The sequence below is a fragment of the Prionailurus viverrinus genome, chromosome B4 (assembly GCF_022837055.1).
Source record: "Prionailurus viverrinus isolate Anna chromosome B4, UM_Priviv_1.0, whole genome shotgun sequence".
Lineage (NCBI taxonomy): Eukaryota > Metazoa > Chordata > Mammalia > Carnivora > Felidae > Prionailurus > Prionailurus viverrinus.
In genome coordinates, this window is record NC_062567.1 from 26213558 (window position 1) to 26237464 (window position 23907).

Here is a 23907-nt window from a genome sequence, read left to right on the forward strand (position 1 = left end):
GGTGTGTTAAATAAAGCTCATACCTTTTACTAAAAATAATGGACTCTTGATATCCTCATTTAGAATTTCCTATTTGAAAATGAGAAGAAATAGGCTCTTGTAGGTGATTATTTAGGAAAAGGACAATCAATTCCGAGGGTATATCACTATGCCACAACATATGAATAAATATTGGTATTTAAAACAATGACAGAAAAAAATGGCTAAATCAAAATACTTGGCTTAAGCAGTAGGCAAGTAAGTATATATCAATTGACTCCTATCTTATCTAATAGTTAAGTTCCAAAGTCAGTATGGTAAAAATTAAGCCTTGAAAATTCCTTTAGAGTGTGCCATGATGGATGTTATCTCTTTCAATAAGCTCAGCAGTTTTTCCTCTTGCATCAGATGAGATCAATTTTTGTGGTTGAGTACCAGACGAAATAGTTTGGCTTGTATCTGGGGGCCATGCTATATGAAAAAATTTATCTTTAAAATTATAATTACACTGATGGAGGTGAGATGCTTCACCTATGAATGAAGGTGGCACCTCAGGAGGCACTGACACTCTGTGAGAAACAACAGATTCACTTCTGCCATTGCCAGAGTGGCCAATTCTGGAGACTATATTCTTTCAGTAGAATTGTATTCATAATCCTATATACTTTTTGAACTGTTAAAATTTTATTTTTTCTCCAGGGGCCTATAGTTGAATTTTTTAAGTTAAATGTACTTATGATATGATTCTACTATAATATACTTCATAGAGCATAAAGAGAAGAGCTTTAGGTTTCTTGAGTATTCACAAATAGCAAAAAATAAAGCATTTCCCTATAGCAATCTGTAGGCAACTATTCTCTAAGTATACAAAAGATCTAGTAAAAATTAAGGGAAAATTGAAAACAATTAAGTGCAATGACAAAAAACTGATAAACCCATTTTCTAAAAGTTGTATATATGGGCAAGGAAATGATTAAAAAGAAAATCACAGTTACTAAAAATTTTTTTTCAGCTAAACTTTTGGTAATACTACTACTGTTCAAAGTTCACCTTTTAATATTCTTTGGCAAACACAAATCAGGTAAGTTTCATAATATCAATGCTTACTTACGTAGTATAGCAAAACAATTTACATAAAAAAAGATCATTAAAAGATCCTTAGGATAGTTATAAAATTCAACTCCTCTATTCTTTTTTATTAAAGATTTTATTTTTCTAAGTAATCTCTACACCCAATGTGGGGCTCAAACAACCCAGAGATCAAGAGTCTCATGCTCTACCGACTGAGCTCACTAGGCACTCCCTCAACTTCTCTATTTAAGGACTGAGAAGATGGGGATTGACACAACATGCCAATTTTCTACAAGAAGTCTCAAGGAATTTATAGAGCCTAAAAATCTATCAGGGAAAACATATTACATGTTTACACCCCACACTATATGTTTCCTTCATATTGAAAAGTTATTTTGATTTTTAAGACTGTAATAGCAGAGAAGATTAACTTTCCATGATATATATACACTCTGAAATTAAAGGAACTATACTACTCTGTTAGGCCTCAGAATAATTTAGATGATCTAGCTGATTTCTGAAATGTGATTATTTTTCTTATGAATTAAGGATTTCCATTTCACAGAAGTACTTGTTTTCTAGACACAAAGTAAATTGGTTTATAGAACCTTTTCTGGAGATCTTTAACAATAAGCAGCACGTTCTCGTATTTGTTAGAAGGTTTGGCTGTACCTTACCAGATAATTGGGGCGATGCAATAAATATCTTTACAGTCCCTTCAAAATGTGTATTTAAATTATCTTTACAAAAATCTGTGGTAACATAATTTTAACAGTGAATTTCTATAATCTACATGCTTCGTATAACACAGATTTATGCTTTAAAATAGAAAGCTAAAATCTTAGGAATATTTTAAGACAGCATTTATTTTAGACACATTTCACAATATAGCCATAATGCTAAAGCAGACATTATCTAGAGATGTTTCCAAAATTACAATCCTATAAAATTAAAATAATCCTTTAAATATTTAAATATTGTTTTCTGAAAAATTATTTTCCCTCTTATAAATTGTTCTGCGTTACTATCATTAGGTAAGGCTTTTGCATATCTACTGACTTGCTGGTCTACTTTTACAGTTTAAAAAAAAGACTAGAGAAGTGTCCAAGTATAAAATAGTAACAATTAACAGCCCATTTTCTTTTCTTATTATTTGAAAATATAATTGCTGAATCAGGAATTGTGGTTCACAGAGTGTACCCAGGAAACAAATGTCATATATTAAATAGTAATAATTCACCTTTGTAATGTGGGTTTATTTAAATGAGAACACATGTACAAACAGAATTCAAATGAATACTTTACCAAGTCCTTTTTTTCTCTCATTATTTTGAGGGAAAAGGACTTTTAAACTTAAATAGACCACATACTCAAAAAATTAATGAACCTGACATTTCTATAGAAATGTACATCATAACAAAAACACATACCAAAATGTGCTGAACCACTGCTACTTTTACTTTGCGTGGAGGTACTGCATGTCTGGGTCCCAGGTTGTGCTGTTCCTGTTCGATTTATACTCCTATATAATTTTCTACAGGAGAGTTCATCATTGTCACTGTCATGTAGGGATGGTGTCCGAGGCCTAAAATGCCGCCATCTACATGATTTGATATTGACTAGTATCTGACTGAGGTCTTTAGAGAAAGATTTGTCCGAGGTATTTGTTTCTGAGGTATTGGCAAACTGATTGACTGGAGAATGTTGTGGAGAGGAAAGCATTTCCAAATCCAGATGGCGAAACATACTGTCATAGTCTGAGTGAGCTCTGTCCAGTAAGACCCTATTAAAAATAAGGCAGGGAACATATATGTAAAATAGCTATTCAAAAATTATATTAAAAAGACCCACTCAATTCCCCCAAAGCCATCTCAGACTAAATGTTTAAAAGCTATGAATTTGATTATTTCAGTATTTGGCTCCTATAGGCTAAACTCCCAATTTCTTTTCTTTTTTTAAAAAATTCTCAACTTCTGATAAAAGTTCTTTTACTTTATAATTATCTGATTAAAGAGAGTACTCCACCTTAAAGAATAACGTATACTATTCATTTTACATCAGTAAGAGTCAACAGTTCTAGGAGTTGGTCTACTAGTATAAATTACTGATAAAACATGAGAATATTTTTCTTTTCAAATTGCTTTTCAACCAAAGGTTTTTATTTCCATTACAAAGCACCAAAATACGTTATAAAATACCTGTTCTCTATTAAGCAAACACTTCATTTTTTTTTGACAGGGGTAGGGGAGAGGTAGAAGTGCAATAAAAAGTATGCGATCTTTCGGATATTTTACATCATTAAGATTTCTTTATTTAAAAATTATTTGTCTTTATGTTTTTGAGAGAGAGAAAGCGTGCATGCAAGCAGGGGGGAAGGGAAGAGGGAATAAGGGAGGAAGAGAGAGAGAGCAAGTGAGAGGGAGGGAGAGAGGGGAAGAAAATCTTAAGTAGGCTCCACACTCAGTGCAGAGCCTGTGGGGCTCAATCCCACGACCTTGGGATCATGATCTGAGCCAAAGTAGAGTTAGAAGCTCAACAAACTGAGCCACCTAGGCACCCCTCATTAAAATTTCTTATAGACAAAGTATTTGATACCCACTACTCTAGAGGATATACTTCTATGTTATTTATATAAACTTTATAAAAAGATTCTATCTTAAAATGCTACCACTGATAAATGCTAGTACAGAACAAAACACAGCCAACATAGAGAATTTTGACTACTATTGATGTCAACACAATAATGGGAGGAAAAGCACTAAATAAAATATATTTCAGTGCTCAGACAACTCTAAACTTATGTTTTTTTTGTTTTGTTTTGTTTTTTCAACGTTTATTTATTTTTGGGACAGAGAGAGACAGAACATGAACGGGGGAGGGGCAGAGAGAGAGGGAGACACAGAATCGGAAACAGGCTCCAGGCTCCGAGCCATCAGCCCAGAGCCCGACGCGGGGCTCGAACTCACGGACCGCGAGATCGTGACCTGGCTGAAGTCGGACGCTTAACCGACTGCACCACCCAGGCGCCCCTCTAAACTTATGTTTTAAGTGATTAAAAACTGAAATTAAGATTCAAAAATGAAAGAAACACATATATAAGCAATAATTCACTACAAATTACATCATTAGATTTTTTTCCCAAAAGCACCTTAATATTATGTTCTGCCTTATATATTTTTTTTCACCAACATAGGAATAATTTTATTTTTCTGCACTTTTATGTGTTCTGTAATTCCTTCTTGCCTCCTGCACAAATACACAAAGTCTTACATAAAGGCATCTAGAATATACATGGGTTGGTTCCATCACGTTTAAACAAAAGAAGAGCGATTAGATCCAGAAAAACTGGGATGTCAGGGTCAGGTTATGCATTGATCCTGGATCCTTTTCACTAATGAGTTAAACAACTTAGTATACTAGTTATATGACATTTCTTGTTGTTGTTGTTGTTTGATTTTTAATTATTTTATTTTAGAGAGAGAAAGTGTGAGCAGGAGAGAACGGCAGAGGGAGAGAGAGAATTTTAAGCAGGCTCCACTCTCAGCATGGAGCCCTATGTGGGGCTTGATCTCATGACCCTGGGATCATGACCTTAGCCAAAATCAAGGGTCGAATGCTTAACTGGCTGGGCCAGCCAAGTGCCCCAAGTTTTATGACATTCTTAGCCTATTCAATCCTTTCTCCTAATATCTCCCAGAACTTCTGAAATAACTTTTTGCAGTTTCTATAAGGATTTTAGTAAAAACATCAGTTAAGAACAGCAAATGGGAACAAATGAACTACTGAAAAGGATTACCTCATTTTCAGCTCTAGATCTGACTCCCTACTGTCTAAAATATCCTTATGCTAGGAGTACAGAAATGCCTTACCTTCCACCGCGCCCAACCCGTCTTCGTGCAAATCCAATACACCTTTGGGGTACGGTGAGGGTAGTTAAGCAGTATCTATATCGTACATCCCCTAATCCTCCATCTTTAGGACTAGTCCAAGGCCAGTTGCCAGTTTGGTCTAAGTGAGGCTTAAAAAAAAAATCTAAATTATTTCATTTTGTCAATTAAAGGTGAACAGTTTATTATTGAAAAAGAGAACCTGAAACTTACAGCATAGTACTGACAGCCTGCTTTCCTACGGAAAGCAAAAGGACCATCAGGATCATTTTCTTCTTCAGCTTCTGAAGAGCCAGACAAAACCTTTAAATAAAATGAAGTGAGTCAAAACACGTGACTTCTTACATCCCTCTTCTATATTCATAGAGAGTTTCTCATATTTACCTGGGAGAGAGGTTCTTCATCTGAGCTGGGAAAGTCATACTGATTTAAATCTTTAGCATTAAAGACTGGCAGTGCGGCAGGACTCGTCTGTTGAGGAGTAGCAGCAGCAGACGATGGTAAGACTTTGGGCTTCTTCTCATATTTACGTTTAGGTCGGATAAGATCAGCTTTATCTTGCTGCAATAAAGTCATATATTAATCAAACTCTAGAAACCATGTTCATCAAACGTACAGTTTGTGTAAGTTTTAAAAAGAAATTTATAGCTATAATGAAGTCATTCATACTCAGAAGAGATAGAAGACTTTGTTTTGTCATCCTTTACTGTAAAATCTTAGAGGTTGGTCTCTGTGACACATGGGTATGTTCCTACAACCTAAACACAACCTCATAAAATATTTTGTTTCAGTTAAAACAGAATAGAAATTCTTGAGCTTCTGAAATCCTGCAGTTAGTATTTACCATTGGCTCCTGTACCTTTTTCTTAATTTTCTACGAAAAATCCAGAAGAGAATTAAAAAAGGGGGATCTAGTCTTTATTTTAAAGAATTAACAAATCAATTTTGGGAAAATAATAATGAAAATAATTTTACAGATACACAAAGCAAACCTCAGATAACTATTACCATACTGGAACATAAAGTTATAATGTGGAGGTGTCACAAAAATAGAGTAGTAAGGATTTGAGAGCTGAACAATAAAGGCTATGTGGAGTGGCGAATTTGAGCAGTTTTAGATGATAAAGAGATGAAATCATTAAACAGAGGAAACGCAGGATAAAATACAAAAGCAAGAGTGAATGAGCTGATGCACTGAGTGATTTTAGAAATATGTATGGCAGGTAACAGCAAAGGCTAGAAGTATGAAGTATTCAATAGGCAAGAAAGGTTAGAGGCAAAAAATAATCCTTGTTGGAAAGAAAAAGTCATGACAAGTAGCATGGTTATGTACATATGCTAAATATTTATATCAAGTTTCAATTACAGTTTTTTTTGGAAAAGTTAATTGCTAAAAAGTTAATCTATATGGTATCTCTCTTTACAATTCCTACTGCTGCATCGACAGGCTAGCCTTGAATCACAACCTGACTCTGTGGCATATTTCACAGTAAGATTTATATGGGTTTTCTTTCTTCACTCTAATGATAAAATACCATTCCATTATCAGCTATTGTTATCACAAAAATTTTTATCACCTTATTTGCTTTTTCTTTTTTTGCATTTTTAAAAATGTTTATTTTTGAAGGACAGAGAGACAGGGTGAGTGGGCGAAAGGCAGAGAGGAGACACAGAATCCAAAGCAGGCTCCAAGTTCTGAGCTGTCAGCGCAGAGACTGACACAGGGCTTGAACTCATGAGCTGTGAGATCACGACCTGAGCCGAAGTTGGATGCTTAACTGACTGAGCCACCCAGGTGCCCCTACCTTATTTGCTTTAAACTCCTTCACATCCATTGCTTCCTGATGTTTAAATTGACTGCTATTAGTAATAGGGATGATGGGGATGGCATAGGTAGGTTTCATTGGTTGTCTCTGTGCCATGACCTCAGACATGATCTCTCCATTGTAGTCACCCAAATTATACCTGAAATTATAAAACAAAATTAAAAAAAGCTTAGAAATTTAAAGTTAGTTCTGTACATAACTATTAATACCTGATACATAATTATAAACACTGACTAGACTTAAGATTACAATTAAACTTTGACTATTTGCTGAATGCTTATTAAAATTAAAGATTACATAATTCCTTTTGTTTCTTCTGTTTAGTTTTTGGCTTAAAGCTTTATCTTGGCACCATAAGTAGATGACTGTTGGGAAAAAAAAAAGGCTCGAACTATAACTTACCAATTTTGGTGAAAGATTTGGTGGAGATGTTGAAATTAATGCCTAAAATGGTGTTGAGGAACTTTCTGCTAATTTGAATTGCTTTGTGCTTTACTATAAAACTAATTTTCCTGAAACAAATTATAAGAAATTTAATAGTGGTTTTCTTTGGAGATACTGACTGAGAAATAGGGGAGTGAGGCTTAAAGTTTTCATTGTGTACTTTCTTGAATGATTGCATGTTGAGATTATGGGCCTTTTCCCCTCCCTTCTTTACACTTGTCTGTGAAAAACAAAAACAAAAACCCAGTATGTGTTTAAAAAAAAAAAAAATCAGTACCATCTAGTGAGTAAATTAAAAGCTGCAGGACTGACAAATGTTCTCTCCCTCCCAGCCTTGCACTCAACTAAGGACAAAAGAATAAGCTTATACTTGGCATATTTTAATTTTACTGAACCCAGTCACTTTTAAAGAAAATAGAGGAACACATGTAAAATTAAACAAAGTATACCATATCACACATTTATATAGTCTCTACTTATTAATAGAAGGTATTTCTGGGGTTAACTGCTTAGGTATCATACTTCAATATATAAAATGCTAATGGTACCATACTTCCTATTGAAGTATTCCTATTAAAGTATACTTTACCTCTTTTCCATAATTTCCAGTGTTAAGTGCAATAGCTCCCTTTTACTCTTTTCTCTTCTTTTTATCATCTCTAGGATAGTAACAGCCCGACTCAGATCTCGACGCAGCTTAAGCATTTTTTCGTAAGAGGCTTCATCATTTTTGCGATTCTGCAAATATGGAGTTGCTTTTTGAATGTCAATAACATTTCTAACTAGTGGCATTCTGAACACCACTACTAACATATAAGAATAGATATATTTGATAGGTTAGTTAGAATTTTAAAGATACTGAAAGGGAATATGGATCACCAGGATCAATTATATATAGGATTTTTAAATAGTTTAACATTAAAATATATCATTAATAGCTATGTAATGAATCCTAAGGTTGATTCACTTTAAATTAATACTTTTCATTATTTTGTATAGAAAGTCTATTTAAACACAAATTAAAATACCACCTTCAGATACTGAGATATTTGTAAGTATAAATAATTTTTCTTATATCAAAAAAAAATTACGAAAGAAGTTTTCCAAATTCACTTACTTTTCGAGTCTGCATTTTTTCAGTACGTCTTCTAAAAGCCACATAAGGATCACTTGTGCTGGAACCATCTCGCTTCTCTTGTTTTACTGATGGGATAAGAGATGGCCCCCGACAGTTTTTTCTCTTTTTAATCCAGTATTCATAAACTTCTCTAATTAATTCATCATCTTCTTTTAGCAGTAGCTTGGCTTCCTGCAGACTGACTGGCTAAATGTAAAATCATTATGTCATTTTCATAGAATACATACATAAGGTTCAAAAGTACTTCCAACTTTAATGACAATCAAAACAGCAATAATTAATAACAGCAAATGTGGAGTGCCTTATACATGTCAGCCACTGATGCTTTATTTTAGTTAATTTTCACAACAATCTTATCATGTTTATCATCTCTATTTTACAGAGGGGGAAAATGAGGCATGGAGAAATTTAAACATATCACTCAAGATTATGCACGTTAGTACTGGGCAGATATGGGATATGAATTCATGCTTGTTAACTCCAGAGTCTGCTCACTTATCCTAACCTCAACATTATCCTATTTCCATATAGGTATGGAAACACACACTTATTATATATACAATGAAGTTGTACCTGCTGACCACTGCCTTTTTCTAGACGGTCAATCATCTCCTCAAACTGCAATGGGCAGATGTCCATTTTCTTTTTCAGTTTATTCACAAATACTTCATCTTCAGAATCCAAATCATAATCAGGCTGTTCAGCATCCAAACTAAAAGCTGACAGAAGAAACCATAAGCAATCATTTACTATGTGAATCCACTGACAAAAACCTCTCACAGATGTCTGGATAAAAACAAGAGCTAGATTTTCTAACAAAATAAGAAATGTATGTTTCCCACATTTAAAGTTTAAGAAAGGAGACTATCCTTACTGTTAACAGAGACATGAGTCATAAAAGACAATGGATGTGAACCCTTCCTCCCACCTCAAAAGCAAATAAACTAGAAGCCATTAAGAACAGAAAGAGATTATCAAATGTATTGTACTATATGAAAATCTTATAGCTTAAAAATGATGTAATATCGGCAATTTCATATGGTTTGACATAATATAAAAGGACAAGGTCTTTAAATAAGATTGTTTCTAGAATATTTAAGTCCTACCTAATAAATTATTTAACTACTTTACCAAATGCTTAGGGTGTGGTATTTAAAGCTGAAGTGTTGGCAGCCACTGCCAATAACAGTAATAGCTTTCACTCAATGAATGCACATCTGCTAAGGTTTGTTTCCTTATGGCAATCACTGTCATGGTGATAGAAATGTGACGTATTTCTATATTTGTTAGGATTAGAAAAAAAGGGCCAAGAACCACTGCTCTATACTATATTATCAAATGTCCTTCAATACTTCCCAATATTAAACTAGGTTGACAATATAAATAAAATATCAAATAGCTGACAATATAAATAAAATATCAAATAGCTTGATATCAAAATGTCTCACACCTTTCCCTTCCTTAACTTCCCATCATCTCAGAATCCAAATCCTTAGGACTATTTGAGGTCCTTTTTGACCGAGTCTCTCCAATCTCATCAGTACTTTTTGCCGTAGCAAATATCATGTATTTCTTTTTTAAGTAATCTCTACACCTGATGTGGGGCCTGAACTCACAACTCTGAGATCAAGAATTGTGTGCTCTATTGAGTGAGCCAGCCAGGTGCCTCTCAAATTTTATGTATTTCATACAGCATGCTATTTCATGTCTTTATATTAGCTATTTTCTGCTTGCCCACCTAGCAAATGACTGCAAACGACTAATCTTTTCAAAATCCAACCTGACATCAAGTCCTGTGGAATTCCTTCTTGACTGCCCCCCAACTAGTAAATGGTTCCTTGTCACTTTTTGCTTTTTTAGAAGTTATGAACCCTCTCCCCAGAAAAAAGACTGTGTGAACATATAACACTCTGCATAAACCACCAGCAATTCAAATATCCCTAAAAGCTGTGGTACCAAGTTTAAAAATTCCTGTTCTAGATCAATGCCCTTCTTTTGTACTATTTTCTACACACTTTATAATCTACTTGATAAGTATTAGAATATGGCTGATTTCCTTGAAAGGAGGCATTGTGACTTATTTATCTTTGTACCTCTAGTGCAGAGACAGTAAACATGTTCATCTTGTATGCCAACTGTTTGCTGTACCCTACTGAAAAACATACTGATACTGCCTCTATTCAAGTGGGGAAAAAAACCCTGAAAAAGTATGCAGTCATCCATTAGTGATATCCGTGATAAGTACAAGAGGGGGTCCTTTGGCTACCTGAAATCTACATCCTTGCTTCAAGTTTAAAATAGTACCTGGCCTATAGGAATCCAATAAATATTTGTAGAATTGAACACATTACATAGCATTGTTCATTTTCCGTTTTGACCTACATTACACTTCTGTAACATTCCTAATTAAAATATTTAGACTCCTTCATTAAATATGTCTGTATACTGAGGTGCCTGGGTGGCTCAGTTGGTTCACTGTCAGACTCTTGATTTAGGCTCAGGTCATGATCTCATGGTTTTTGAGACTGAGCCTTGCATTGGGCTCCCTACTGAGCCTGAAGCCTGCTTGGGATTCTCTCACTCCCTCTCTCTCTGCCCCTCCCTTGCTCAGAGTACTCTCTAAAAAATTAAAAAAAAACAACAACTCTATACATTATCATCTCAGCACCCATGTTTCTTATAACCCTTGGCCCTCCAATGACTTTCCATGATCTGTTTGTTTTTGCTATGTAAACAGAACTTTTGGAGATTCTGAAGTAGATTAAACACTGTTAGATTAAAAATACTTGTTTTCTTGGGTCCCTAACCAGAACAATCCATAGCTGTATTGTTCAATAGGATAGCCACTAGCCAATTTAAATTAATAAGATTAAATTAAAAATCTAGTACCTTAGTCACATTAACCACATTTCAAGTATTAAATAGCTACATGTGGCTAGTGCTATACCTGAAAGCACAGATTATAAAATATTTCCATCATCACTGAAAGTTCTATTAAAAAGTGGTGATCCTGATAATACAAAGAGCCGAACTGATACAGACCAACCAGCAATGTTCTGCTTCTTAAGGGTATTTTTATGTATTTTTAGGGTCTCATTTATATATTACTTTGGCATCCTCCGCTATAAAATAATTTTTCAGATCAAATCACACTTACCAAACTTATTCACAAAAATTAAACCCATCTACTATCACCTTATTATTGCCTTACCAAAATATATTTGACATACATTATATCATGAATGACAAGTCTCATCTAACATATGGAGGAAGGCAATCAAGACTGGAAAGGAAGATCCCTATACTAGGAGCGCTCCTGCCTTTTACAGAAGTTAACAAGTATCTGATGGTCAGACTGCTCTTGCCTCTGCAAGAAACTTTCCTTTTATAGTTGGTGCAAACACATGTAAGATCTTAAAATATAAGGAGAACCAAATCTTGTTCAGATATAAAAATATTAATACCCTAGAAAAATGCTAACATGTATAAATTCACTTGACGTCAAATTTCATTTGACGAAAAAAACCAAAGCCAATGTTTAACGTGTAATTTGGCTTCAGCCAAACCTGTCCCTTCCAAATGATAGCTCAACTGCAGCTGATAAAGATATAATGTATTTATCATGGTCCTAAAAATAGAGGAGTATCTTCAAACTTTCTGGGCCATGTTACTGAGTTTGTTCAAAATAGAAAATAGGGTCTATAGACAAACAGGCAAATGGATTGCATCTTGTAATTAAGTTGTCAATTAAAATGAGACCTAGCTAGCCAGTAATTGCTTAAAAATAGGAGCCATATTGTAGAGGCTGACTCCTTTTAAAATATTTTGATAGGGATAAACCCAGATATGTATATGGTTAAACAAAATACACAGATGGAGGAGAAAATGCAGTAAAGAAATCTAAGCAAGAAGAACATAATAGTACATATAAATTGATTATTTTTAAAGGAAATACAAAGTAGTACAAACCACAGACTCATGCTTAGAGTCAAGTAATAGAGATGAAATGTATATAAATGTTTCTATAACAAAGGGCATATATAGCTCAGACCATAACACTAAACAGCATTTTAAAAATATAAGAGGCAGGGGTGCCTGGGTGGCTCAGTTGGTTTAAGTGTCCAACTCTTAATTTCAGCTCAGGTCATGATATCATGGTTGTGGAATTGAGCCCTGCGTTGGGCTCCACGATGGGTGTACAGCCTGCTTGGGATTCTCTTTCTCCCTCTCTCTCTCTCTGTCTCTGCTCCTCTTCCGTTTGTATGTGCACGCCCATTCTCTTTCTCTCTCTCCAAAGAAATAAACTTAAAAAAAAATAGTAATAAAAAAATAAAACTACAAGAGGCAAATAGTGAAAGGATATTTGGGTCCATCAAATGGCACAAATTGTGGATTAGAAACAGAATGTAATCCCTGATTGAAAAGAAGGCACACCATTCAAGGTTCAGGAGACATTTGTCAGACCAGGAATGGTAAATGGGTTTCAACTCAAGCACTAACCCTCAATGATTGGTAATATCAACTTGCAAAGTTCTTGAAATAAATGCTGAGCAGCAGAAAATATTGTTAATAGTGATATTTACTATGGTGTGGTAGTATTTGACATCTTTGCCTTAGACCTATGAAGACAAAGCTATCATTGGCTAGCTAGATCATCAAAGTCTTCAACTTCTTTATATTTCTAAGTAAACAGAGCTTAGAGTCACTTCCAGAATGTACTTGAGGAGAATGAATAGAGAATCCCCGATTTGAAAGATTTAAATCACAGATACAAAATCCTTTTTGATAAAGTTCTGTGGTTGATTTTATGGATTTTATATGTTAGAACATAGTATCAGAAGAGTAATGGGGGAAGATGGAGTGTTGTAGGGAGATGGGGAGGTAGGCAAAGGAAGGAGAGAATGCAATCTTTCAGAATCAGGGCATAAAGACAGGATACATCCATGCTGAGGTACTTTAGAAAGTAGGTTCAACAAAGATCTATTTTAAAAAAACCTTTTCATATAGAAATTCACACCTATAAAAATTGCAAAATGAAAAGAGTTATAAGGGATACATGCATATCCTTTCCCAGATTCACCTGTTAAATTTTATTATCATTTGCATGCATTCTCTATTTTATATCAATGTATACATACATAACTTTATTTTGGGGGACACTGGAGGGTAAATAACATTCACAATTGCTCTTTACTGCTAAACACTTCAGAGTGTATTTCTTTAGATTCTTTTATATAATCACAGTATAGTCATCAACCTCATAAATTTACACTCATACAACAATTTAATTTCCTGCCTATATTCCAATTTTGCCAGCTGATCCAGCACAAGACCAGTCTAGGATCAGGTATTATTTTTGTTACTGTCTCTTTGGCTTCCTTTAATCTGGAACATTTCCATAGTCTTTGTCTTTTACACACTAATATTTTTGAGAATACACACCTCTCCCCAGAACCTTTCTTCTTATTATTCCCATTGTGATTAGATTATGCACTCTCTGATGGCATACTGCAATACTCAACTGTCTTAGTCCTTCTCAGTGTATCACATCTAGAGGCACACAATGTTCATCTGTTCCTCATAAGTGATGATAATTTTCATCAGTCAAGAAATTACCCAATTATTCCACTGCATAACTACTGTTTGTTTTTTCCCCCCTCTTGTAAGTAATAAGCAATTTGTAGGGAGAGCTTAAGACCATGCAAATATTCTGCTCCTTTTCAAAATTTCCTCTTCTATTGAGAACACACTGATGATTCTTACATGATTCAATCTTGATCATGATTAACTGCAAAATGACTTTGTAACTCTAGCACTCTCTTCACAGTGTACCATTCAGCTTTTGGCTTTATATTACAAAAGCAGGAGACGACTCTTCACCATTTTTTATCATCAGTATGGATTCACGAATTCCTACATTTTTCAATGCTTTATAATTCATGTTATTCTTAATTTTTCCATTGCTTTAATCTTGCTTCTTGGTTTTTCCAGTGGACAGAGCTATAAATATATATACCTAAATATACACATATATACTTATATAAATGTACATGAAGATTGCTCTTTAAAAAGAGGTTTCCTTGGGGTGCCTGGGTGGCTCAGTTGGTTGAGTAGCCAACTCTCGATTTCGGCTCAGGTTATGATCCCAGGATAGTAAGATCAAGCCCTGCATTGGGCTCTGCCCTGAGCATGGAGCCTGTTTTAAGATTCCCCCATCCCTCTCCCCCTTTGACCCTCTCCCTGCTTACACTTGTGCTCTCTAAAATAAGGTTAAAAAAAAAAAATAAGTTTCCTTTCAGGATTAACAGGAGAGTCTTAAGACCCAAGTGCAAAAGGAAGGGGGAGAGAGAGTTGTTCCTGTCTATTCATTCTGGTCAGAACTGTTTTGTCCTTTCTTCCAGTATAAATAGGAAAGAAGTCCTAGCTGCGTAATCCAGAAACTTTACAGGTCACTAATCAAAAGAGAAACAACATTACATGATATTTGGATCAAGAGATGCTGAGTAGCCAACACTCAATGAAATACCTTACAGAGTACCTAAAGTCTGAAGGGGACAATGGTTTTAGCATGGGTTTTTTTCCTTCAGAGCTCCCACTAGGAAAAAAGGGAGAAAATTCTGATTTCTTCCCTAAGCCAGTCAAAGACAAGGACAGAGATGAACTTTTCCAAACTAAAGTTCAAAGAAATGTTAACAGAACATGTAACAAACACACAATTGGAAAATGGTGCGTTAAAAGAAGCTTTTTTTTTTTTTAGCCACAAGACTCCCAGAGCCTATAAAAATGATACTATACATTATGATAGGGGAATACAACATGTAATCATTCTCAAACATGTTTGGCCATTGATTTTTTTAGGGAATACTAATTATCTATCACCTGAAAAACTCCCAAGAAGTGGGGCACCTGGGTGCCTCAGTTGGTTAAGCTTCGGCTCAGGTCATGATCTTGCAGTCTGTGAGTTTGAGCCCTGCGTCGGGCTCTGTGCTGAGAGCTCAGAGCCTGGAGCCTGCTTCTGAATTCTGTGTCTCCCTCTCTCTCTCTGCCCCTCCCCCGCTTGTGCTCGCTCACTCAAAAATAAACAACAACAACAAAAAAAAAAACAAAACAACTCCCAAGAAGAATTTGTGTAACATTAGCTTAAGAGCTTTACAAAACAGGAATTAGGGGAACTACAATGAACCAGTCCATATATATAGTTCAAGGTAATGTACCCTTCATAAGTAATTTACTAGACCACCTTGTAGTCAAAATTCAATTTTAACTTTGCAGAAATTTACACCATAATGATTTTTATTGTATTATATTAAAAGCCAATACCAAGTTTTAAAGAATTAACATAAATCTTACACAATTTCTTCCAGAAAACAGAGAGAATACTTTCCAACCTGTTTTATGAAGCCACTATTACTCTGATACCAAAACCAAACAAGGCAGGGGTGCCTGGGTGGCTCAGTTGTTTGAGTGTGCGACTTCAGCTTAAGTTATGATCTCACAGTTTGTGAGTTCGAGCCCGGCACCAGGCTCACTGCTATCAGGCAGAGACCCCTTTGGATCCTGTCTCCAGTCCACTCTCTGTCCCTCCTCCCACTTACGTGCTCTCTCTCTCAAAAATGAATAAACATTAAAAAAAAAAAAAAAGATGGGGCGCCTGGGTGGCGCAGTCGGTTAGGCGTCCGACTTCAGCCAGGTCACGATCTCGCGGTCCGTGAGTTCGAGCCCCGCGTCGGGCTCTGGGGTGATGGCTCAGAGCCTGGAGCCTGTTTCCGATTCTGTGTCTCCCTCTCTCTCTGCCCCAAAAATAAATAAATGTTGAAAAAAAAAATTAAAAAAAAAAAAAAGATTAAAAAAAAGAGAAACAAGGCAGAGCACGTGCACGTGGCACACACACACATACAGTCAAACATTATCTCTCATGAACGTAGAAGCAAAACTCCCCAATTAAATTTTAGCAAATTCTACCCAACAAGGTATAAAAAAAATACACTACAGCCAAGTGGGATTTATTCCAGGTATGGTTCAATATCTGAAAATCAATAACTTATCACATCAACAGGCTAAAGAAGAAAAATCAAATGATGCTATCCATTGGTGTAGAAAAAGTATTTGACAAAATTCAACACTGGTTCAACACTGATTCATGATAAAAACTCTCAGTACACTAGGAGTAAAAATCACGATCCATAAGAGTACAACTAATAAACTGGATCTCAGAAAAATACCTTTTGCTCTTTGGAAGACTCTGTTAAGAGGATGAAAAGTCACATTATATATACTGAGAAAAAATATTTCCAAATCACATATATGACAATCTCATAAAAGGCAACTACAAAAACACTTGCAGGTAACGTAATACTTAATGGTGAAAGACTTAAATATTTCCTTCTAAGATCAGGAACAAGGTAAGGATGCCTGCTCTCACCACATAGTTTAACACAGTATTGAAGTTTTAGACACTATACTAATGCCAAGAAAGAGAAATAAGACAGATTGAAAAGGAAAAATAAAACTGTCTCTATTTGCAGACTATAGTGTGATTTTCTATGTAGAAAATTCCAAAGAATCTGCAAACATTTCCTAGAACAAGCAATTTCAATTAAGGCCACAGTACATAAGACAAACAATTTTACCTGCATGTCTGTATACTGACAATGAACAAGTGGAAACCAATCAAAAATGCTATACCATTTTCAATTGCTCCACAGAAAATAAAACACTCAGGTATAAATCTAAAGAAATGTGTACAGGATCTGGGGTGCCTGGGTGGCTCAGTTAAGCATCGACTCTTGATTTCGGCTCAGGTCATGATCTCACGGTTCATGAGTTTGAGTCCCATGTCAGTCTCTGTGCTGGTAGCATGGAGCCTGCTTGGGATTCTTTCTCTGCCCCTTCCCAGCTCATGCTCTCTTTCTCTCTCTCAAAATAAGTAGATAAACATTAATTATTTTTAAATAATAAAGAAATGTGTACAGGATCTGTATAATGAAAATTACGAAGTGTCAATGAAAGAAATTAAAGAAGAACTAAATACTTGCAGAGTCACACTGTGGTCATGGACTGAAGACTCAACATATTAAAGATGTCAATTCTCCCTATAGTGATCTATAGGTTTAATCTAATCTTATCAAGTTTCTTTGTGGATACAGACAAGCTTATTGAAGGCCCTAGAATACCCAAAATAATTTTGAAAAAGAAAAAAAAAGAAGGAATGACTCTTCCTGATATCAAAGGTTATCATAGAGCTGCAGTAATCTAAACATCTTGAAATAAATGGAAATCAGTGGAATAGAATATAGAACCCAGAAAGAGATCCAAATCAAAATGCTTAATTTTTGGCCAAGAAGCAAAAGCAATTCAATGGAGGAGGGAGGGTTTCTTCAATAAATGATGCTGGAGCAATTGTACATCCAGAAATAAAACCAAAACAAAGCACAAACAAACAAACAAAAAAAACCCTTGACCTAAACCTCACACACTCAAAACTGATCATATAGTTAAATTTTTGTTTTTTCAACGTTTATTTATTTTTGGGACAGAGAGAGACAGAGCATGAACGGGGGAGGGGCAGAGAGAGAGGGAGACACAGAATCGGAAACAGGCTCCAGGCTCTGAGCCATCAGCCCAGAGCCTGACGCGGGGCTCGAACTCACGCACCACGAGATCGTGACCTGGCTGAAGTCGGACGCTTAACCGACTGCGCCACCCAGGCGCCCCTGATCATATACTTATATGTAACTGATAAATTTGATCTCATCAAAATTAAAAACTTTTGTTCTGTGACAAGACTCAGTTAAGAGAATGAAAAGACATTATATACTGAGAGAAAATATGTCTAAATCACATATATGACAAAGACTTTGTGTCTAGAATATATAAATAAAACAATCCTCAAACTCAATGTTAAAACAATCTACTTAGAAAACAGGCAAACACAAGCACAATCATTTCATCAAAGAGGATACATAGAAGGCAAATGAACACATGAAAAGGTATTTAACATATTAGCTATTTAGTGAAATACAAATTTAAAGTATATTGAGGTCTATCAATGCATACCTATTAGAATGGTTAAAATAAAAAAGTGATAACCCCAAATGCTGACAAGAATACAGGAGAAACTGGATCACACATACACTGCTGCTGATAATGTAACATGGTACAGATACTCTGGGAAATACTGTGGAAGTTCTTGTCAAACTAAAAATGGACCCAGCAACTGCACTCATAGGTATTTATCCCAGAAGTTCACACAAAAACCTGCAGATGAATGTTCACAGTAGCTTTATTTATAATAGTCAAAACCTGAAATATAAACGTTAAAAAAAAAAATTTAAAAAAAAACAAGGGGGGCACCTGGGTGGCTCAGTCGGTTGAGCGGCCGACTTCAGCTCAGGTCATGATCTCGCGGCCCGTGAGTTCGAGCCCCGCGTCAGGCTCTGTGCTGACAGCTCAGAGCCTGGAGCCTGTTTCAGATTCTGTGTCTCCCTCTCTCTGACCCTCCCCCCTTCATGCTCTGTCTTTCTCTGTCTCAAAAACAAATAAACGTAAAAAAAAATCAAAAAAAAAAAAAAAAAAAAAAAAGAAAACTACCCAAATGTCTTTCATTGGGTCAGTGGCTACACAAATTGTGGTACATGCATATTATGGACTACTGCTTGCAAATAAGAAGGAAGAACTATAATACATGAAACAAGTTGGATGAACTCCAAGGATATATGCTAAGTGAAAAAAGCCAATCTCTAAAGTTTGGACACACACTGCATGATTCTGTTTATGTTACATTCATGAACTAACATGATTACAGAGATGGAGAACACATTAGCAGTTGCCAGGGACTAGGTTTGGCTATAAAGGAGTAACAACATGGAATCCTGTGGGGATGATATAGTTGAGTATCTTTTTTTTTTTTTAATTAACTTGTTTATTTTTTTAAATTTACATCCAAATTAGTTAGCATATAGTGCAACAATGATTTCAGGAGTAGATTCCTTAGTGCCCCTTACCCATTTAGCCCATCCCCCCTCCCACAACCCCTCCAGTAACCTTCAGTTTGTTCTCCACATTTATGAATCTCTTCTGTTTTGTCCCCCTGCCTGTTTTTATATTATTTTTGTTTCCCTTCCCTTATGGTCATCTGTTTTGTCTCTTAAAGTCCTCATATGAGTGAAGTCATATGATTTTTGTCTTTCTCTGACTAGTTTCACTTAGCATAATACCCTCCAGTTCCATCCACGTAGTTGGATGGCAAGATTGCATTCTTTTTGATTGCCGAGTAATACTCCATTGTATATATATACCACATCTTCTTTATCCTTTCATCCATCGATGGACATTTGGGCTCTTTCCATACTTTGGCTATTGTTGATAGTGCTGTGATAAACCTGAGGGTGCATGTGTCCCTTCGAAACAGCACACCTGTATCCCATGGATAAATGCCTAGAAGTGAAACTGCTGAGTCTTAGGGTAGTTCTATTTTTAGTTTTTTGAGGAACCTCCATACTGTTTTCCAGAGTGGCTGCAGCAGCTTGCATTCCCATATAGTTGAGTATCTTGACTGAAGTATCTAACACTAATGTATTATCCTGTGAATTTACAATTACCCAAAATAAAATGTTGAAAGAAATTCAATGGCAGCTAACACCAATTAGCAGACTGTCTTGATTAATATTCCAATGTATACAGCTTTCCAGAGACAACATACTTCAAATTTGTACTGACTAAAAAAGTTTCTTCCCAAATAAGCTACAATTCTGCTGCCATTTTATTACTATTATTTGATTACAACAACAGCAAGGTCAATTCCTTTATAAATATTGCACCTTTTGACTCTTCTGACCGTAATTTAATCCACTAGTTACCACTAAAATGTGTTTTGTGGGTTTTGGTCATCAATGAGCTGTCTATTTGTAAAACATGCATTCCAAATTTTTTTCTGATAGTAATGTTTATGTAAGTTAATATAATTTTATTTTACTTAATCCTGCTTTAACCCAAACACATACATTCATATGAATATTACCTGTGGCTGTGGAATACAATGTGGCCCCAGTTAACATATATAGATCTGATGATGATCTATAACTTTCAAACTCCCATGATTTTTCAGAGAACTAATTTTTAGGTTCTAATATTGATCAAATTTGTTTAAAATGTCTGTGCCATAAATATAACTAAACATGTGAGTGGGCAAGAAAGCACATGCCACTTATTTGGTTCAAAGTAACCTTTAGTAAATTGGAAAAAATATATATTTATTTTTCCTAAAGGAAATGAAGAAGGTTACATACAAGTTAGAATTAACATCAAGTTAAAAGGCACCAGCGTGGCTCAATCAATGAAGTATTTGACTTCGGCTCAAGTCATGATCTCACGGTTCATGGGTTCGAGCCCCTAATCAGTCTCTGTGCTGGCAGCTCAGAGACTGGAGCCTGCTTCAGATCCTGTGTCTCCTTCTCTCTACCCCTCCCCACTCACATGGTCTCTCTCTCTCAAAAATAAAGAAACATTAAGAAAAATTAAAAAAAATATATCAAATGCCAATATAGTACTGATAAGAGCCAATACAGACACTATGTGTGGGTTTTTTTTTTTCACATTTAAGAAATAGTAAAATAAATGTTTAGAATTTAGGACAGAAACTAGATCAGATAGAGGAAAGGTTAAATGAGGAAAATAAAATTAATTTTAAATAATTATTCTAAAAACAACACAGATTTATATGATCCTGAAAAAAGGCTTAGACAGAAAAAAAAAGTTTGGACATTCTGCTGGAAAAATCTCTTAATCATAAAGGTCAACAACATAACAATGAAAGCTGTACAAATTTTACCTAAGTAAACTTTCAACTATGTTTTTAAGTTGTCAACTACTTGAGGATGGAGTAAATGAAATTTAAGTCTCTTAAGTTTACAAGCTCTCAGCTGTTCATCATCAAATGTGATAGCTATCAAAGGATTATTGCTAATGAAGAACTTATCACTATCAAGTGAAACAAGTTACCAATTAGAACACTAAATTTAGGGATGCCTGGGTGGCTCAGTCATTTGAGCATGGGACTCCTGATTTCGGCTCAGGTAGATCCCAGGATTGTGGGATCGAGCTCGCTCAGCGCTGAGGTCGATTACGATTCCCTCTCTCTGTCTCTGTCCTTCCCCCTGGGCCCCTCTCCCCAGCTCGTGAGCTGTCTCAAATTAAAACAACCACCCCCCAAAATCCACCGAATTTTAAAAAGTAAATAGAATTACAGATCAGAGGTTGGCAAACTATGGTCCAAGGGCCAATACTGGGTTGCATCTGTTTTTGTCAATCAAGTTTTATTGAAACACAGCTATGCCCATTTGTTTATGTATTGTCTACTGTTGATTTTGCCTTTCAACAGTAGAGCTGAACAGTTGTGACAGACTGAATGACTCTAAAAGGCTAAGATATATACTATCTAACCCTTTACAGAAAAAGTTTGGTGATTCCTGACTTATACTAAGAAGTTCTTTAAGGCTACTCATATTACTATTTCTCAATAGTAAGAAAACCATTTCCACATCTTAGGTATATTCATTATCTGAAAGTAGCATAAGATCATATGTTGAGATGAAACTAAAAACGTAGGATGAAAATGCCATCTTTTTTTGTCAGGTAGAAATCTCAATTTTAAAAGTTGAAAATGGGGTTCCAGTCGTTAAGCATCTGACTTCGGCTCAGGTCATGATCTCACAGTTTGTGAGTTCAAGCTCTGCATTGGGAGAGCACGAGCCCTGGGTGAACACCACTTCTCTCCCTCTGCCCATGGGATTTTCTCTTTCTCTCTGCCCCTCTTACTTGTGCCTTCTCTCTCAAACAAACAAACAAACAAGTTGAAAATGGGCTCTAGTAACTCTCTAAGCTGATGCCAGTCAATGAAATGGATACCTAAAAAGGCCTTGAACAGGTAAAAGTAAAAACATGTCAAGTTAAGCAGATAATATAGGAAATATAATTATTAAAAGAGTAATTACTTACGCTGTATGTGAATGAGCTGCTTTGGCATCTTAAATTCCCCAGGATATATAGACTCATAGTAAGCAATATTACTTTCTGCCTCTGGGACTGGTATGACCATATTATCCCTCTTCTCGCCATACACCTGCTGTGCTGAAATAGCCCGCTGAAGATGGTGTTCCTAAAAGAGGAAAAAATAGGTAAGTCTATGTATTTTAAAATAGCCAACAGAACGTATACTTTATGAAGAGGTTTTTATTTTAAAAATAGAAGGACTTTAGGGGCATATGGGTGGCTCAGCTGGTTAAGTGTCAGACTTTGGCTCAGGTCATGATCTCATGGTTTGTGGGTTCAAGCCCCACATTGGGCTCTGTGCTGACAGCTCAGAGCCTACAGCCTGCTTCAGATTCTGTCTCCCTCTCTCTCTGCCCTCCCCCACTCGTGCTCTCTCTCAAAAACAAACATTAAAGAAAAATAAAAAGAAGGATTTTAATAGCCTTGAAAGGATGTTGACAATACAGTTAGTGGTAAAAACATATTAAGAAGAAACAAGGTTTTGTTAAATACACTGTATACTTTCTCAATTTAAGAAAGGTATTACACTGAAATTGAGTTAAATTATACAAAAGATCCCAAAAAATTGACTAAACTGTTAAAGTTTGCATTTTATAGATGAAATTCAAAGAAAAAGGGTTAAAACATTTAAATTTGTATGAAGAAAGATATGGATAAAAAATTCTAATCTCCTTTTTCATAGAATGCTTCATAAATGTGGCAAAATACCTTCATATACATCAACTAATATCTTTTAAAAGAAAGACAGATTATTATCTCCATTTTTAGTTTATGAAATGGACACATTCAAACCTGGTCTTTTGTCTCTATAACCCCTTATGAATTTCCAGATCCCTCTTGAATCATAGTGGAGTGAGGACAGGGGTTGAAAGCATAGGCTTCAGAGTCTGTGACTCCTGGAAAGATACTTTAGTTTTCTAAATCTGTTTCCTACAGAAAGAGAAAAATAATCTACTTTATAGAGTTGGTTGGAGGTTTAAGTAACATAAATGTGCCTGAAATGTTTAGTATAATGTGTGGCATATAGCATATAACAGGTACTCAAAATAAACTTTGATTTAGTCACCACACAGAAAGATTTTACCAGTTTGTGATACCACCAGTGCCATAAAAATACCTGTTCTCACCCAGCCCATGTATCATCACTGAATTTTGGTAAATGTTTCATGAAACTGATTTTTAAAAAAATATATAAAATACAAGTTTAAGGACAAAAAAATATTCCAATGGTCTGAAAACAGAGAATTCCAGTCCTCATATTCAGGTAAGATTTAAAATTCAGATAGGATTCCCCTATGCAACACACAGAGCTTTATTTCTAGGGCGCTGGTTCACTTGATATATCCTGGAGATCTTTCCACAAAGACACTTCTACTACAATTTTGCAACAGCTGCCTTGTGTCCTACTATATGGATGTACCTGACTTATTTAACCAGACACTAATTGATAGGGAAAAAACATTACAAAACAAAACAAAACCCTGGAAACAACCTAAGTGCCTACCTTTTTCCC

At 35.4% G+C, this 23907-nt stretch overlaps 1 protein-coding gene across 6 annotated transcripts in view; it reads right to left on the minus strand.

Annotated features, from left to right (window-relative positions):
- Positions 1-23907, minus strand: part of EPC1 (enhancer of polycomb homolog 1) — a 101033-nt gene that overhangs the window by 16516 nt on the left and 60610 nt on the right. For all 6 annotated transcript variants that reach the window (XM_047866082.1, XM_047866079.1, XM_047866081.1 and 3 more), the window contains exons 2-10: positions 22341-22500; positions 8919-9064; positions 8325-8531; positions 7797-7945; positions 6743-6902; positions 5322-5498; positions 5151-5240; positions 4920-5068; positions 2481-2833 (exon numbers count right to left, since the gene is read on the minus strand). In XM_047866082.1, coding sequence (XP_047722038.1) covers positions 2481-2833; positions 4920-5068; positions 5151-5240; positions 5322-5498; positions 6743-6902; positions 7797-7945; positions 8325-8531; positions 8919-9064; positions 22341-22500 — 1591 coding nt within the window. The remainder of the gene's footprint in view (positions 1-2480; positions 2834-4919; positions 5069-5150; positions 5241-5321; positions 5499-6742; positions 6903-7796; positions 7946-8324; positions 8532-8918; positions 9065-22340; positions 22501-23907) is intronic.